General features: G+C 44.6%; 1 protein-coding gene across 1 annotated transcript in view; it reads right to left on the bottom strand.

The window, feature by feature from the left end:
- Window positions 1-2,345: 2,345 nt before the first annotated feature.
- FGFR3 (fibroblast growth factor receptor 3) overlaps window positions 2,346-19,380 on the bottom strand; it is a 67,887-nt gene continuing 50,852 nt past the window's right edge. The window contains 14 exon segments of the mRNA XM_033148411.1: window positions 2,346-2,941; window positions 6,194-6,299; window positions 7,737-7,874; window positions 8,276-8,327; window positions 8,330-8,345; window positions 9,203-9,325; window positions 10,621-10,811; window positions 13,227-13,298; window positions 13,301-13,338; window positions 15,583-15,702; window positions 15,829-15,881; window positions 15,883-15,975; window positions 17,388-17,527; window positions 17,530-17,574. Coding sequence (XP_033004302.1) covers window positions 2,780-2,941; window positions 6,194-6,299; window positions 7,737-7,874; window positions 8,276-8,327; window positions 8,330-8,345; window positions 9,203-9,325; window positions 10,621-10,811; window positions 13,227-13,298; window positions 13,301-13,338; window positions 15,583-15,702; window positions 15,829-15,881; window positions 15,883-15,975; window positions 17,388-17,527; window positions 17,530-17,574 — 1,349 coding nt within the window. The 3' untranslated portion in view covers window positions 2,346-2,779.

Raw genomic sequence — 19,380 nt, 5'->3', positions numbered from 1 at the left:
CAACAATACATCTTTGTAAAAACTCAATAAATTATATATATTTATATATAACGCTTATATATTTATAATATCTAAATGAACTCAGGCACACATTTGTACATTGTTCTGGATTGAACAGCAACTTTTCAGATTCTTGGAATGTACAAAACTAGCATACACTGTAGGAAAATACAATAATTCTTTATTGCAAAAAGTAGTTATCTATTTAAATCTATATATATATATATAATTTTTTTTTTTTAAAAAACCTCTTTGAAACTTCACTATAAATTAACTATTTTGATAAAATCCTCATTATAGAATGAGCACCAAACTGGGATGGGGACTATCCTGTTACTTCAGTGAAATTTACGATCTGGAGATGGAAGAGAGAAACATCTCAGGACCAATATAGATATCTTTCTCTGTGGTGGGAAGAGTTAAAAAGGTCCTAGCATTTACAATTCTACTGGTCTTATTCCATTTTGTATGTCTCCTGGTTATCGAAAGTGCTTTGACAGAATTGTGTAGCACACGTAGTTTTTCCAATGTACGATTGCCATTCCCCCCCCTTCCAAACAAAATGTTAGGCTCAAAGACTACAATCAAACTTTCCCTACTTATAATTTAAATATAATTTTATCCCCATTTCTGCAGCAGGAAAATATAAATGGGACTGGTAAGGGGGGGGGGGAGAAACCTCAAACACACACATCATTTGCAGTCAACTTTCAGCTTTGCTGCATACCTGTCAACAAGTCCACCACAAAGAACACCTTCATTCAAAAAATATAAAAAATGCACTCACTCCCACCCCCTTCCTTAATGCACAGTGGTAAAAGCGATGAAAGATTTCTTGGTTCTTACACAGAAGTAAAAATAATCTCTGCTGCCATCTGTTTGGATTTAACACTAATGTATTACAGAATGCATATACTTACTGCAACCCAGGGGAAACTTGTTGTGTGTTTTGTTTGAAAAGAAAAATCTAGTATTAACAGTGATTTGTTATACGGCTGTACAACTATACATTCTTTTAATATTTCCCACAAACTCAGAAGAAAAACATCGATTAATTTATCTTCCCATACTTTCAATAAGTTAAAACCTCAGATTTTTGCGAAAAAATTAATGTATACATTAACACTAAACAATTTAAACCAAGGAAAAGAATATGTTAATATCTATAAATAATTTTACAAATATACATGATGTTAAAATATAATTTTTTTTAAACACAAGAAAGCAGGCGAGATTAAAAAAAACAAAACAAAAACCCTCTTAAATCAGTATGTTCTAGATAGAAAGGTTTCAGACTTGGAGAAGTTCTCTTTCAGTCTGGCTATCGGCTGCATTAATGGTTTCCGCACACACACACACACACACACGCAAAGACACGTAAAAACAATTCTAGCGAATAGGAACTTTTTTGCGATACGTTAAAAGGAGCTTGTTTACAGGTACCCGTAATTACGTTCTCCAAGTATCTGCTGGCAGAGGAAAAGAACCTGTGTGGGTGGGAAAAGGTGGTGGAAATTCGCGGCGAGAAATTTTATGCCCCATTGTATAATTTCTAAACACACTGGAAAGTCAGAAAATAAATAGAGCACGTAGCAAGATTTGGGTCCAACGCTGGAAAAATACAGAACAAGTTAACCACAATGCACTCATACACAAAAAGTGACCCCACCATTTTTAAAAATTACACCTTGCAACACCTCCAGTCAAGTTCTTTCCTGCCTGCATATATTATTTTAATCTATTCCTGATACTAGTGCAAGAGACAGCTAATTCTTCACTGTGGCCAATCCAGGGCAACTTTTTAAGTGGACTAATACTTTTTAAGAGTGACGAACTCTTCAGAATGGCTTTCAAATTCCTCCAAAGCAGATGGTGAAAATATATATGTGTGTGTGTATATACATATATATATACATACATACATGTATATGTATATGTATATATATTCCAAAAGATATTTACATAAATGTATGAATCCCGGCGGGACGCGGGTGGCGCTGTGGGTTAAACCACAGAGCCTAGGGCTTGCCGATCAGAAGGTCGGCGGTTTGTATCCCCGCAGTGACGGGGTGAGCTCCCGTTGCTCGGTCCCAGCTCCTGCCCACCTAGCAGTTCGAAAGCACGTCAAAGTGCAAGTAGATAAACAGGTACCGCTCCGGCGGGAAGGTAAACGGCGTTTCCGTGCGCTGCTCTGGTTCTCCAGAAGCGGCTTAGCCATGCTGGCCACATGACCCGGAAGCTGTACGCCGGCTCCCTCGGCCAGTAAAGCGAGATGAGCGCCGCAACCCCAGAGTCGGATACGACTGGACCTAATGGTCAGGGGTCCCTTTACCTTTACGAATCTCTGCAGGCAATGTGGCTTTTGAGCTCCACCAAAAAGATTAATGTGCTGATTGCATTCTGAAAAGGAATCCCTACATTCTTTACATGCTTTTCTCTTTAAAAGATGGGGGGGAATAACCCACTTCCCACCCTGGTACTGCAGGCACAGAAAAATCACAGTGGAAATCTGACTGGAGGATGAAGGTTCGGCACCCGCTAGATAAGGCACTGCCTGCCTGGTTGCTGCTAACCTGCACCAGATTTGTTCCTTCAGACCAAAGAGTGCTGCTGCTTGTTGCTTTTTTTCAAATAACAAAACGGGGGGAATTTGTACGGCTTCGCGGCGATACAAATCTTCTGTGCCGCGGAGCAGAGTAACGAACTCCTCCCTCAGGTTTTTCTTCCGGACTTGCCCAAAACGTACATTCACGAGTCTCTTCCTTGCGGGCGTCTGCCATCATGTCCTGATGATGCCTTTTGCTTGCTGTTTGGGAAGGCAGGGCTCGTCGGAGAGAAGATCGTGTGCAAATACAGAGTCGTCTCCCGAAGAGCAGGCACTCTGCGTATCCTGGTCCGCAGGCGAATATTGCTCAAAAGGCACCGACAGGTCAATGTACTCCTGCAAGAAGAACAATTGCATGGATAATAGGGAGGAATCGGCGACTCTTTAGCAGCGATACCTCATTCTAGCGTGCTGGGAGTTCCACATCTTGGCAGCAAAATACCCCGGTCTCTGAAGATCTGTGGTGAGGGCAACTGTGACTCCAAGCACCAGTAGTGGTTGCACCGCTAACCTCATTTCCCACAATGCCACACGCCACTGCAGTTTACCAAGATGGGGCAGGGTCAAAGCAGGAGGGAGCACAGTTTGCTGCAGGCAGGGCCGGATTTAGGTTTGATGAGGCCCTAAACTACTGAAGGTAATGGGGCCCTTTATAGGTCCTTTGTCAACAACAAATTGCCGCTGTTTTTTTTTGTGTTGAATATATGCTATATGGTAATTTATGGACCTAATAGATATCTAAAGCCATTTGCACGTGTTGTCGTGCAACCAGTCCATGCAGAATGTAGGCACCCTATATATAGAAATGAGCAAACCAGTGATATTTTAGGGAGCAGGCTAGCAGGCAGGGCCCATGACTTACATCATAGGAGCCTACACAACACAAAACACTGTTGCTGTATCTGGGTTTTGTTTTATTTGTTTTTTTTATCTTCGATTTTGGAAATGTACATCCAGGGGTTTTTTCCCCTTTAATTTTTTTTTGGGGGGGCCCCAAGAGAGTGGGGCCCTAAGCCATAGCTTGTTTAGCTTATACGTAAATCCGTCACTGGCTTGCAGGCACAGTGGTAGAGCGAATCCCTCGGGGTGTGGTGGTGGGAAATCGGGTTAGCAACACGGCCCCACCTGCGCTGGCCCACCAGCCACTACTGCTGAAGTGCTTTACTTACAGAATGCCAGGACTCCAACTGACTTAAGGACAGAAGGCAAGGATCCCCATGGGCCCACAGAAGACACCCACCCGAGAGATAGGGTTAGCCCATAGTGTCCCATTTGTTATTGCAAGCACCAAGCTCCTTCCGCCCATAGTGAGGGGGGGGGGTTGCAGTCACTCACGAGCCCTTCACGTGCTCAGGGGATGGTTGCCATCCCCTGGCACCATTGGCTGAGCCCTGGGGGCGGTGCCTACTCAGACTGACCAGTCAGGTCGGTCGGTGGGCGTGTCCTGCCAGCATTTAAGCAGGAGCGCGACCAGGGCTCAGTCTCTCACTTCCTGCTTCTCACTTGGCAAATCGGCTCTGGCCTGGTGGTTTTCGCCTACCTCGTAGCAACTCGTCACAGCTTTGGTCTTGGTGGTTAGGCATTGGATTATCTCGGGAAGGCTGAAGGTGTGTGGGGGGGGAGGTCGGGCCATCACCTCCCCCCAAATGCTGAAGGGTACTTAGTTAAATGAGTTTGGGGGGGCGTGGCCCTGTCCGAAGCCGTGGAAGGTGAGGGCCTAAGGCACGCCCCTTACCGGTGACCCCAGGGTGAGATCCTAGCTGATGTGCAGCAGCAGGGCTCTCCCATCGGTGGTTAACCCTTCCCAGACTGCCAGCACGACGGACTGGAGTCAGTTATAGTTATAGGTCCAATGCCTAAGCCAATACCACTCGACACCCGAAACCAATAAAGTTCATGCCCATTATCTATTGCGTTCGGTGTCTTTATGGTCGGGATATTCACATGCAACAGAACAATGCACAATATACCTCCCATGAACCTGCCCAGTTATTAAGACCTTCATCAGAGATCCTGCTTAGAGAGCTCCCACCTTTGAGCCAGAAGCAGGTGGCTTGCAGGAGACAGGAGGGGATGGTATCCAACCAAGTTGTTCCGTTTATGCAAGGATTTCCACTTGCACAAAGGAACTTACCCCTTTTCTTTGGTTCCCCCTGCACCCCCCCAACAAATCTGATCCAGAGGGTTGGGGGATCCCACCCTCGAACAGATCTGGATGTGTGCGTGCAGGGCTGCAGGAGGAAAAGCTCTGTTGTGCAAATGGGAGTCCTTGTGAGAACACAAGAACTCGCTTGGACACAACATGGCTTCTCACTTTTGGCACTCTTGTTTATGCAACACCCTCCCTCTGGCCATTTGCTCAGCACTCTCTTTACTGGTCAGCCAAATGTCCCTTTAAACATCAGCTGAGGACTGCTATCATGCGAGCATTTAATGGCTCTTAGGACCTTTAAAATATATGCTTACTGCTGTTAGACGTATTTCAAGTTTTGACAGTTTGCATTCATTTATTGTCTTTATGGTGCCCACGCTTACACCCCCCCCTTTTACTATCAATTGTGTTTTGTTTATTTTAAAAAAAGAATTGAATTGACTTCACTGCAAATTGCTTCTGGAGTTAAGGCTGAGAGTGGGGATAAAAGTTTGAAATAAACTAAATAACTGTATTTATTGTCTTCAATATTCTATGTTTCTATTTTTAACTAAAACCCTTCCCTGGAAAGGCTAATGTTTGAATGACAACTGGTTTGGGAAAAGTATGGGGTGCATTCCTTGGTTGGATTTTGTCTGGACAGAATGGACTGGAAATCTGCATCTGCATGTAATGGGAGGATTCTTGGACTGATTTGGCAGAAATACCAGCTTGTGAAGAGACGCTGCGAACGTACAGAGGGGAATCCTGGACATAAAACCACACAGAAATATATTGTTTGATTTATCTCGCTTGTTGGAAGAACTCAGAGGATGTGAAAAATAATGAGGATTAACATCAGAACGACTTATGGGAACCATCGGAAATGAATATGAAGTAGAAGTATGAGATGATGAGTTCCCCTCCGACCTCAGAGCATGGTGAAGTCTCTCCGAAAAATTTATAATTTGGTATAATATTTGGATTGTTTAATTACTGAATAATTTGTATAATTCGGAATATGTGATGTGATTTGATTGGAATGTTAAAATGGAACATTTAATAAATATTATTAAAAAAAACCCCCACTGTTATTTAATTTGTGAAGTTTCAATGTTGTGTAATGGCAACGCAAATGTATCCTCTCCGAGTTATAATGAAGATAAAAAGTGAAAGAAAGAAAGAAAAATGTATTTTCTTGTGGGGCCGACTGTTAACATATTTACTTCCTTCACACAGTCTAGAGCACTTCTTTGAAGTCTCTCGGCCCCACTCACCTCACAGAGTGTTTGTTGTGGGGGGGGGGGAGGAAGGGAAAGGAGAATGTTAGCCGCTTTGAGACTCCTTAAGGGGAGTGATAAAGCGGGATATCAGATCCAAACTCCTCCTCTTCTTCTAAACTTTGAGAGGCAGGTGCAAATTAGCCCCAGCATGCAAGAAAGTAAGGCAATACTCACATCAGTTGAGGTCACTATCAGGACTCTATCCAGGTCTTCGACTAGTTGCTTAAAGGTTGGCCGCTGGGAAGGTACAGCATGCCAGCACTCTCTCATAATCATGTACCTGGGGAAAGTTGGAGAAGGGGAGAATATAGGGCAAATGTTTAGGAAGTACATGGGCATTTGCCAGAGGCTGGAGTTGCGCTTGCTGCAGATGGTGTTCCAAAATCTTACACTCAAAAAGAAATGGAAGACCGTGAGCCAAACACTATCCTACGAAACAGCAGCAAGAGATATAAAACGGACAAAAGGACTGGAACTGTTTGTTGTTTTTATGCATGTATGTGCACACACAAGGCCAGACTTTCAAATGATTCACCAAAGAGCGGTCTGCTTAAAATTAAAGGAAATAAAAGTTCCAATCACTCATTGCTACTCATCACTGTAAAGCTGAAGGGAGACACACCATGGCCAGAGTCCAAGAGCCCCCTGGGAGGCTGCCTGTCTTTCCCCCGGGATGATTGTCCTGTCAAGGAGGAGACCAGCCTGGCTCCTTCCACTGACCAGAGAAGGAGTAGCTGCAACAATGCTTTCTTTTGTTCTCATGGCTCACAGTCATTCCATGCATAAAGCAGCATTCAAAATCCAACTAAGTCCAGTGAAAAATAGGTTTGTGTTGGTCACTATGCCATGACTGAGAGTTGGGCTGGACTCAACAAGACAACTAGCCAACTATAGAAACTGCAGTTGCAAGTGAGTCTCTCTTATAGCCTGCAATAAACCCAGATGCCAACATGGCTGCCACACACACCCAGACAACACCATTACTGGCCCCAACAACATCAAACATAACATCTCAGGACTATTTAATTGCTCATCTTCTAACATTGTGTATGCAATCAAATGCCAACAGTGCCCTTCAGCTCTCTACATTGGACAAACAGGCCAAACACTATGCCAAAGGATAAATCATCAACAGGTTTTCCACACCCATCAGCCAATCACCCATTCCCACCACCCTTCTGAGTAATACCCCTCCCCACTCTCTCACTATATATAAGGGTCTGGTGACTTCTATTTCAGTGTATCTGAAGAAGTGTGCATGTACACGAAAGCTCATACCAAGAACAAACTTAGTTGGTCTCTAAGGTGCTACTGGAAGGATTTTTTATTTTGTTTTCTCTTATAGTATTTTATTGAAGGCATCGGCTGCAGTTTCTATGGTTGGTTGAATGACTTCACTCTACTTTGAGTCTAGCCCAACTCTCAACTGTGGCATAGCAGTAGCCTTACGTGGCTATCAAAACATCAAGAAACCTTTACATGAAAGCAGGAGGAAGGTCCTTCATAGCAGGGATTGATGAACAACATTTGGTAGAAGTGGCACAAAGAGATACACACACACACACACAGAGAGAGAGAGAGAGAGAGAGAGAGAGAGAGAGAGAGAGAGAAAGAGGGATTGTGGAACTGAAGCAGTTGAATTAAATACAATCCCTTCCCCTCAGACTCAGAAACACGTCTTACAACAAGGGAAGTTGTTTCCAGATTGACAACTTACAAATCATGGGTGCAGTTTGCTGGCTTATCCATGCGATGGCCTTCCTTTAGCAGTTTGAAGAGTTCCTCAACTGGAATTCCTGGGTAGGGGGACCCTCCCAAAGTGAAGATCTCCCATAGCAGCACTCCAAAGGACCATCTGGGAACCAAAGGTTTTAGAATTCAATGAGACTTTTGGGAAAGGAGATGAAGGCGGGGGCTTCCGTTTTGTTTCTGGGCAGCCATGCACAGCTAACAAGTCATCAATAGAATGACTAATTGCCTGGGCCATTTTTTTTTTTTTACTAAGCACTTGCAGATCTCTGTTGATGCAGCTCAATAGAAATCCCAGACACCTAGTCTGAAATTAAGATGAGCATTTAATCAGGTAGCTGACAGCCTGTCTATTACTCTTTGTTAAGTTTTCCACTACGTCGGTGAATGGAGCAAGTAAAATTATTCATGCACATATTGACAAGATCCCGTCTCGGCTTGGCATTACAATTGTTCCCATGACTTTGTGTTTTGCTTTCGCTGTTTAAAATCGTGGGCAATGCTTACACATCACTCTGGTGCGTATACACACGGTCAAACAATGCTTCCGGAGCCATCATTTCACAGGCAGTCGACCCTGTAATTCAGGGAAATGAAAAGGAAAGATCCATCAGCAATTTCACCCAGCCGTTCTGGCACCAACTGAACATTCAACTATAATCCAGTCTGAAACATTTTCCTTAGTGACCAGGCCAAACAAATAATGAACATGGGTAAACTGATCAAGCTATTTGACCCCCACAGTCCACAATTACTAATTGCATCCTTCAGTGCAAGGTGATTAGTGGCCTGAAGTTATACAACATCCCTCACCTCAAGGGGTCATGGGAGAAGTCTTTCCCCATGACACTGTCTCTGCCGCCCTTCTCTCCTAACCCTCTGACCACACTCTTTCCCTCCTTCCTGACACAGGCAGTGTAGAGGCAAGGCCTTCGCAGCCACAAACACAACACACTATGAGATGGTACAGCAGTACCTTGGTTTTCAAACAGAATGCGTTCCGGGAGCCCGTTCGTCTCCCGGAACCCTTTGAAACCTAAATGCGGCTTCCGATTGGCTGCTGGAGCGTCCTGCAGCCAATCGGAAGCCGCACCGGAAGTTCAGCTCCCGAAAGTCATTTTAAATAAATGTGTTATTTCTAGCCTATCCTGTTCAAAATACTGAACAAAATTAGATTGGGTTTTGTTTGTGGACTTGAAACTGAAAGGTGTCCGGAATGTGCGTAACAAGCTGTATTAATCTCTCTCTCAGAAGCCAACTGAGTTATTGATTTACAAAACAGAAAACAGTGAACATTCAAGTAAAACCCAGGGCCTCACTTTCACTTGAATTGCTAAAAAATAAATAATGCAAGGCAAAGCTACTTAATGCCCACAAGATGTCCAGCTCTTTAAGCAGCCAGGATAGCTTCATCTTTGAGAGCCTTTCACTCACATTGGTTGTCTTCTTGTAATAATCAATGTTGTGAACATCTCTGGCAAGGCCAAAGTCAGCTATCTTCATCACACTGTCTTCTGTGACCAAAACATTTCTAGCTGCCAAGTCCCTATGGATACACTGAAAAAGAATGGGGGGGGGAGAGAACCAAGAAACATGCATTGATTAAGATGTTTACAAAATGAAATAACGACGCAAAATATGGTCTGAAGCTCAACATCAAAGAAACTAAGATCATGCCACTGGTCCCATCACCTCCCAGGAAATAGAAGGGGAAGAAATGGAGGCAGTGAGAAATTTTACTTTCTTGGGCTCCATGATCACTGCAGATGGTGACCGCAGTCACAAAATTAAAAGACGCCTGCTTCTTGGGAGGAAAGCAATGACAAACCTAGACAGCATCTTAAAAAGCAGAGACATCACCTTGCCGACAAAGGTCCGTATAGTGAAAGCTATGGTTTTCCCAGTAGTAATGTATGGAAGTGAGAGCTGGACCATAAAGAAGACTGATCGCCGAAGAATGATGCTTTTGAATTATGGTGCTGGAGGAGACTCTCGAGAGTCCTATGGACTGCAAGAAGATCAAACTTATCCATCCTTAAAGAAATCAGCCCTGAGTGCGCACTGGAAGGGCAGATCCTGAAGTTGAGGCTCCAGTATTTTGGCCACCTCATGAGAAGAGAAGACTCCCTGGGAAAGACTCTGATGTTGGGAAAGATGGAGGGCACAAGGAGAAGGGGACGACAGAGGATGAGATGGTTGGACAGTGTTCTTGAAGCGACTGGCATGAGTTTGGCCAAACTGCGGGAGGCAGTGGAGGATAGGGGTGCCTGGCCTGCTCTGGTCCATGGGGTCACGAAGAGTCGGACACGACTGAACGACTGAACAACAACATTGTTTATGAGCCACTGCATCATCTGTTCTAAGTTCAAGGCAGCGGAGTTCCATTTAATCCTTTGTGCAGAATAAACTGCTTTGTAGCAACCTGCTGGTTGACGGGAGGGAGGTAACTGAGGTTGGTGATCTTCCTTGCTCTTTTCTTTTGCACCTTCAACCTTGAGAGTGCAAAGGAGAAGTTGAGGGGAATTGCAAAAGGTTGCAAGTACCAGCGAGGGGCGGGCTTTGCAAAGTCTTCCTGCACTTCCCCCTTTCAACCTCTGGTGTTGGGATTTAGACAGGTGGGCAGGGCCTCGTGTGAGGTCACAATAACACCACATTACTGACATGTGGATTGCCCCACCCATCTGTTAATGTTGACCTATGAGGATAGAGCCAGAAAGGTTCCTTGCACCTGGTCTAAGGGATTTGTGTTGGGGTTTTTTCCCTCCCGCAAGGTCTAGGGAGATGGAGGGCTGGGTGGAGTTGGCAAACAGGGGCACAACCCCTAGTTTCTTATTAAGCTGCATGCTACTTACTTTCTGAGATGCCAGGTACTCCATCCCTCGTGCCACCTGGTAGGCGCAGGAGACTAGGTCTTTAAATGTTAACTGTTCCTCAGGCAGCTTGCAGGTATCGAAAGAGTAATCCATGCCAGGTGGCCGGCGGGCTCTAAGGTATTCTCGCAAGTTCCCCTTTGATGCATATTCCACCAGGACATAGAGAGGACCTGGAGTAAAACATAAACAATTTTTTTATCCACAGTGAACTCTTCATACTGACAAGCTACCATTCTGATGAGTGGCAAGAAGACATTACTGTATGTAGCCTGGCTTGTTCCTCCCTCTCTGAGTTGCATTAATGCTAGGCAGAGCAGTGACTAAAGGTAAAGGTGAAGGTACCCCTGACCATTAGGTCCAGTCGCGGACGACTCTGGGGTTGTGGCGCTCATCTCGCTTTATTGGCCGAAGGAGCCGGTGTACAGCTTCCAGGTCACGAGGCCAGCACAACTAAGCCACTTCTGGCAAACCAGAGCAGCGCACGGAAACGCCGTTTACCTTCCCGCTGGAGCAGTACCTATTTATCTACTTGCACTTTGACTTGCTTTTCAACTGCTAGGTGGGCAGGAGCTGAGACCGAGCAACGGGAGCTCACCCCGTCGTGGGGATTCAAACCGCTGACCTTCTGATTGGCAAGCCCTAGGCTCGGTGGTTTAACCCACAGCGCCACCCGCGTCCCTTAGAGCAGTGTCTACTGTAAGAATTTTAGATAGAGAAAACACAACAGAAGAGGTACATCTGGGTCCAACTGGGTTAGAATACTTCCATGCCACTCATCAGAAAGGGCTGCGCAGCTAAGAGAAATCCTGTTTCCTGGACGATGGCAGGAGGGCTACCAAGAAGGACCTGATGCCCAAATGCAGGCAATACAGAAGTCTCCTGGCTGCTCCATCAAAGCGTCATCTGTTTCAAGAAAAACATTTTAACTACTCTCCCTTCCTGTGGTTTTCAGCAACTGGTATTTAGAAGCATTACTGCCTCTGACCATGGAGGCAGACCAGAGCCTCCATCAAGGCTAGAAGCCATTTACAGACTGGGCTCTTTACTTCGTAGCTTGTTGGCAGGCAGTCCCCTTGATCTCCCCAGCCACACATCAGGTGCAGATGTGAGAAGACCGGTGATATGTGGGTGAGCTGTAAGCAAGAGAAGAAGAGTGCTCCACCACCATCAGATGAAACAAACACACAAAAAACCCCAGCAACAACGGTGCCAAAGTAGAGGGTTACAGGTAGGTAGCCGTGTTAGTCTGCCATAGTCAAAACAAAACAAAAAATTCCTTCCAGTAGCACCTTAGAGACCAACTAAGTTTGTTCTTGGTATGAGCTTTTGTGTGCATGCACACGAAAGCTCATACCAAGAACAAACTTAGTTGGTCTCTAAGGTGCTACTGGAAGGATTTTTTGTATTTTTTATTTTGTTTTGAAAGTAGAGGGTGACAGTGTCAAGGTGGGTAGAGGGTCTGGGGGCCTTTCAAATATGCCAGAAAATCTGTATAATTTGATAGGTCATGCCTGCGACGAACCTCCACTTCAGACTCTCCCCTTGTTACTAAGTGAATTTTTTAATCAGGTGTTCTGGGTCAAATTACAATGCACCCCACCTGTCCCTCTGAGGTCCGTCTGTTATTGCCCTTCCCTTTGCTTAACAAACTGGGAATTTCTTAGTAACGGGAGTTTTCCTGTCCAGCGGCCGTGGCCGGTTATATCCTCTGCTCTGGGCTTCAGGGGTTAACCTCTCCTTTGCCTACAGTTCGGGGCCTCTCTTTATTTGATTCCCCTCACTATATCAGTTGGCTAAGCCCTCTTAGCAACTCTGTGGCAATACCAGGTTTTCCGCCTGCTAGCCCCTCCTGTTTTGCCCTTTCCCTGAGTTCCCCTCCTCAAGAGCCTATATAACTCGCTGGACCAAAAGAACGACGATATTTCCTTGGCTCAACAACAAGAGATCTTTATTTATTACAGAGCATAACGGTTTCAGTATTGGTTCATAAGCTTAGTTTCTTAACAGTGTAGATTCTTCCTTTCAGCAACATAAACACATCTTCAACAATCCTAACCTAACCTAAACCTAACATGGCCCCACACCCTCCTTCTTCAGTCACCACTCTCCCTCTCCCTCTCTCTAACGGCTGCTCCCTCCTTTTAAATAGTGGAATGTCCGCCTCCCAAGGGATATCTGCCACTCAAACTGGGGAGCCCATTAACTCCTAACACCACCGTGGGTCTCTGAACAGCCCCTAACTTAGATCTGATTCATTACAATGCCCACCTACCAAATTTGGTCCACCAAGGGATGGGGAGGGTAACAATCTGGCCTGCCAACTAGAAAAATCCCCCTTGCTCTGATCTATAGCAGAGGACTCAAAGCATCCATGAAACTCATTTAAGCCACTAAACAGAAGCCCATTTAGACTGTGGTAACCTGGCACGTCTCTTCCAGAACGGAAGATTTCCAGCTTCTCACAGAGATTGCAGCAAAGAGGTCTGAGAGCTATAGATCCATGCAAACTGTAAACACTGAAAACAGACCAGGCAACAGTATGTGTAATTCATCAACCACCACAGCCATGAGCTCTGGGAACATACCATCCTGTGTGCAGGCCCCCAAGAGATTAATGATGTTCTTGTGCTTCCCAATCATCTTCATCATTTCCATTCTGAGACTAAGTCAGAAAGATCTTTGTCCGTGGCATCATCTATACAGGAAGGGAAAAGAAGCAATCAGGAAAAAGCAGAGCTTATTATGTGCCATGGATGGAATTCACTCAGAAGAAGAAGAAGAAGAAGAGTTTGGATTTGATATCCTGCTTTTCACTACCCGAAGGAGTCTCAAAGCGGCTACCATTCTCCTTTCCCTTCCTCCCCCACAACAAACACTCTGTGAGGTGAGTGGGGCTGAGAGGACTTCAGAGAAGTGTGACTAGCCCAAGGTCACCCAGCAGCTGCATGTGGAGGAGTGGAGACGCGAACCCGGTTCACCAGATTACGAGTCTACCTCTCTTAACCAATACACCACACTGGCTCTCAGTGCCATACAGCCCATGTCTACTCATACTTGGAGCATATACTTCAAGAACACCCCCAGTTCTTCGTTTGCTGCTTTGCGCTGGAACTGGCTGCACATATGATCAGTAACCTCCGTCTCCGTGAGGCGCTCTCATCCAAGCCAGGTACACCAACTTGGTGCAATAAAGGATGCTTCCAGATCTGGCCCTGCTAGCTAGGGATTATGGGGATTGTAGTCCAAAAACAGTATGGGAGCCCCAAGTTTGGGAAACCTGGACTACATCATACAGTGGGATCAGGTGCCTGGTAAGGCCTTCCAATAAAAGAATAACAATAACAATAATAATTATAGCGCCAAATTATATGATTTTATACAAAATGTAATCCCTTCATTACAAAGATGGGAGTTCTGGAGAAAAGTGGCGGGGGAACCTCACTTTTTAGTGACATGCTAAGCAGGAGAAGGCGCTGGAATGAACGCAGCAAGCAGAGCTACTCTTGTGCTTGAACAAGGTACAATGAATCAAAACAATAGAAATAGAATCATAGAATCAAGAGTTGGAAGAGACCACAAGGGCCATCCAGTCCAACCCCCCTGCCAAGCAGGAAACACCATCAAAGCACTCCTGACAGATGGCTGTCAAGCCTCCGCTTAAAGACCTCCAAAGACAGGAGACTCCACCACACTCCTTGGTAGCAAATTCCACTGCCGAACAGCTCTCACTGTCAGGAGGGTTCTTCCTAATGTTTAGGTGGAATCTTCTTTCTTGAGTTTGAATCCATTGCCCTGTGTCCGCTTCTCTGGAGCAGCAGAAAACAACCTTTCACCCTCCTCTATATGACATCCTTTTATATATTTGAATATGGCTGTTAATAATAATATACTAATGTTAATATAAGACTTCTGGTTGAAGGATGAGGAGCCACCTATTTGAATTAAATTATTCCTGCACCCCACACCCTGCTTACTATTTCCTGTCTAGCAGCTTGAAAATAAATACAGACATAAACAACAGAGGAAGAGGAAGAGGAAGAGGAAGAAGAAGAAGAAGAACGAAGAAGAAGAAGAGGAGTTTGGATTTGATATCCCGCTTTATCACTACCCAAAGGAGTCTCAAAGCGGCTAACGTTTCTCCTTTCCCTTCCTCCCCTCCAAACAAACACTCTGTGAGGTGAGTGGGGCTGAGGAGACTTCAGAGAAGTGTGAGTAGCCCAAGGTTACCCAGCAGCTGCATGTGGAGGAGCGGAGACGCGAACCTGGTTCACCAGATTACGAGTCTACCTCTCTTAATCACTACACCACACTGGCTCCCAAGAGGCAGCCATTGGGGTTTCTTTTCTTTTAAGACCACTTGAGAGGTGAAACTAGAGGAAGTGTCCGCAGAAGAACTAGAGCAGGGGTAGGAAACCTAAGACCCGTGGGCTGGATGTGGCCCAATCGTCTTCTCAATCTGGCCCGCAGATGGTCCAGGAATCAGCATGTTTTTACATGAGTAGACGGTTGTCCTTTTATTTAAAATGCATCTCTGGGTCTTTGTGGGGCCTGCTTGGTGTTTTTACATGAGTAGAATGTGTGCTTTTATTTAAAATGCATCTCTGGGTTATTTGTGGGGCATAGGAATTTGTTCATATTTCCCCCCCCCCAAAAAAATATAGTCTGGCCCACCACTGGTCTGAGGGACGGTGGAACCGTCCCCCTGCTGAAAAAGGTTGCTGACCCCTGAATAGAGGGTGTAGCCTGTAACCTGACATAAGGTTATAAAGAGCTAGGGCAGCTTGGCAAAGGGGTGGACAAGCTAAGCAGGGCCCCGAAAGCAGGTGGGAAACCTGGGAGAAACCATGCAGAGGAACCCAGGGCAGGGCTGAAAACCAGGAAGAATATGGAGAGCAGAGGCACGTGAGAGTCTAGTTCTTGCCATTCTCTGTTCTCAGTACCTTCAGCATCTTGACAGCGACAGTGATGGGCTTGTTCGGTTTCTCTTTATCGATCCCCATTGCTTCTGCCATTACTACTTGACCAAAGCAGCCTTCGCCCAGTGGCTTTCCTAGAGTCAGGCTGAAGCAAAACACACAAGCAAAGACGTTAGCATTTAACTCGGAATGCTGTAAGAAAGGTGGTATATTGAATACCTAAAATCAGAGCAGCAAAGCGTCAACCAGCTCAAAACTACGTTTTACTCACCGAGATCTCGCCAGTTCCCACTTGGGGTCCGCAGGCAACTCAAGCTCTGAGACGGTTTGCCAGCATTGGGTCCGTCATTGAGGAAAGGCGGGTGATCTGACTAGAGGGAGTATTAGAATTCATGGAGGAGTTGGACTCCAAAGATACCTGCTTGAATACAGCAAATGAGGTATTATTGCCAACAGCTTCTATTAGCAAGCATACAAGGTCATAGAAGGAGAATAGCAAAAGGGCATTAGCGGAGGAATCTTCGCTTCATTCCATAACCTGCAATATGGACACACGGTTCTTCCTCTCTTAATATGCAAATGTCAAGCTCATACTTTGTTTTAATCAGCACGGCCCCCAAATTCAGCAACGGTGTTTGGCTAGCTGACAGGGGAAATAGCTGCAATATGCAGACACACATATAATCTGTCTCATCTAACTGGAGTGAATCTACTAACTCTTGGACATTATCAACCTGCCAGGACCTAGGTCTGCTCCTGAAGCCATCTACCTCTGCCAATGGAGATTCGACTGCTTCCCGTCAAGATCTCCCCACCTGAGAAAATATTTCTAGTGCGTAGGGAAAACACACAGCCCAAGAGTGAGACTCCACACCTCCGCTTTCCCAAGACTTCGTTGTTCGAGAAGTCACCACTTTTGACTCAGCTAATGCAGCAACGACTGAAGCTCAGAAACGGAGAAACAAACGTCTAGCAAATGGAAAATTGCCCCCTTCGAGATCTGCCATCTCCCCCCCAGGTGAGCCCAGCACCACTGGTACTTGTGCCTCCAGTTCTGCTACTACACAATGTGGAGGGGTCAATTTCATATGCACAACAGCACCCACCAGAAAGAGGCCTAATACTGTATTCAAATTACGTCAGTGGGAGCAGAATCCAGTTCAGTTGCGTTCTCTCTTGCTAGCACAGAACTATGCCAACATGGTCTCTGCCCTTTTCTCCAGCAGGTCTTTTAAACACACTATATAAATCCAGTTATAGGTAGGTAGCCGTGTTGGGTCTGCCATAGTCAAAACAAAATAAAAAAATTCCTTCCAGTAGCACCTTAGAGACCAACTAAGTTTGTTCTTGGTATGAGCTTTCGTGTGCATGCACACTTCTTCAGATACAAAACAAAACAAAACAAAACAAAACAAAAAACAAATCCTTCCAGTAGCACATTAGAGACCAGCTAAGTTTGTTCTTGGTATGAGATTTCGTGTGCATACCAAGAACAAACTTAGTTGGTCTGTAAGGTGCTACTGGAAGGAACACTATATAAATGTCACACCTTAGCAGAACCAGATAAAGAAAACCAGGATCTATAAACCAGAACATTTTAAATCACCACCAGATTTTCAGACCGTATTTCACACATTTGTTTTGTTTTCAAATCATGAAAACAAAGATAAAATATGTGGAGAATACCATTTCCTGCTAACAGCGTTCAAAGATCTCACTTAGAGCTTCCGGAGACATAAATCATCAGGGCAAGTTTCTGATCTAGGCAGAAGATTGCAAAGGGAAAGGAAAGATATAAGGAATAGGAACCTTGTATCTACTTTCTGTTACCTGTCTCTTGAGTGGGAACTTGGAGACTTTCTGAACAGTAGTGGTGTTAATCGGTTTTTTGGAGGGCCTTTTAATTCTATAGATAACCACCACCACGGCCACCAAGATGAAAAGAACGAAGCCAGTCCCATAGCTGAGATGCCTGCATAAAGGGAGCTGGAATCGTCCACGGCAACTCGCTTTTCCGCTGCAGAGTAAGAGATATACGTTAGGAGCCTGAATGGGAGACAGGCAGGCACCATATAGGCAACGTTTCAATTCAGACAATACCTAGCAAATCTGGACCACACACCCCAAACACCCAGCAAAGTACAAAGTATATGTTCTCCAACACAATGCCTTATGTGGTACAGTAGGTATCTTAGAGGCCAAGTGCAAACACCTAATATTCTACAGAATGCCTGTGACATCCCAAAAGATAATAATAATAGAGTTTGGATTTGATGTCTCAAAGTGGCTAACATTCTCCTTTCCCTTCCTCCCCCACAACAAACCCTCGGTGAGGTGAGTGGGGCTGAGAGACTTCAGAGAAGTGTGACTGGCCCAAGGTCACCCCAGATGCATGTGGAGGAGTGGGGACGCGAATCCGGTTCCCCAGATTACGAGTCCACCGCTCTTAACCACTACACCACACTGGCTCTCTGATAAAGAGTTGTCATTCCAATCAGTTGCCACAAAACAATTGAGCAGAACTAGGTAAGTGTAGCAAATCAAATATGTTTTTGTGCTTAAAGCAATGTTCTGAATCTAAGTGCCACAAAGGTTTGTCATGTATCAAACAATTTAATTTCTGTGTCAGTCTTGCAGCAATTTGTTCTGTTTTCCCCCATAGATTAAAAAAAATAATCATGGGGGGAAATGTGTTTTACATGCATTATTTCTCTAAAATACGTATTTTTAGTTAGCCATATTGTATGCCTGAAGAATCTTGAATAGATAGTTTGGGTTTCCTAAAGGCACTGTAAGTAGTACATTAGTATTTGGTTCAGTTGCAATAATACATAACTAAAACAGAAGGGCTTAAAGTTGGCTGGTTGGCTATATTTTCAAACAAACTCTGGTTTCTTCAGTCTTGCTTGGAAATCTATACAGTTTCTAGGACTTACACACCAAGCATAGGCTGATCGTGTAAGACAATTTTCATTTAGCCTTGTTTTTTGTTTAACACTCTTTGTTAATGAAAGTATACCCCATGGAATACCTGGTTTTTGTACGTGGCCCGTAAGATTATGAAACTCAGCCTGTTTTAGGCAGAGTGCACATTGAAATGCATCTACCCTCTTCACAACTCCCTCTCTCGTAACACACAAACAAAACTTCTATTACTGATACGCTTAAAACTCCCATATGCTCTGGATCTTTGGAATATCCAAGTCTGTTTAAGCAAAAATAAAGGAGTGTGTCCCGGGACATTGAAAAGCACTCTACTGCTCTACCACAGGTGGGACTGAGTTAATGAGGGGCTAATGGGAACTGTAGTCCAGGTTGGGAGAATGCTGTCATGGATCCTGTTTCATTACTCAGTAATAAAATGGGTAGAATACTGAGCCCGATTCTGAGGTTATCATCACCACTATCTACAGAATTTAATAGAAATGTCTAGAAAAGGTTTCTGATAGGTTTTTGTAGAAAATGCTTTTCAGGATAGGAGACATGAAGCATTCTTTACTAATAAAAGTATTCGTACAACGCCAATTCGTACACTACAATACGGCGGTGCACAGCAATATAACTTAAAACACCATAAAAATGGTAAACAAAAATGGAAATGACTGGCTGATTAAAATAAATAAATAAGTAGAGTTACAAAGGCCTATCTACATAAAAAGGTCTTCAGAAGGTCTGCTTCTGCCTGCCGAATCTCTACTGGAGAAATCATATACTGCTCCTGTATATGGGTGAAATGGTACCCAATAAACTCTATGGAGCTAGCACAGATAAAGGAATTTAATGAAAATGAATTCACAGAGCACACGTTCTCAATTGCTGTCAC

The sequence above is a fragment of the Lacerta agilis genome, chromosome 5 (assembly GCF_009819535.1).
Source record: "Lacerta agilis isolate rLacAgi1 chromosome 5, rLacAgi1.pri, whole genome shotgun sequence".
NCBI classification, from domain to species: domain Eukaryota; kingdom Metazoa; phylum Chordata; class Lepidosauria; order Squamata; family Lacertidae; genus Lacerta; species Lacerta agilis.
The sequence above is the reverse complement of the archived record's forward strand: the minus strand, read 5'-3'. Positions and strand labels throughout refer to the sequence as shown.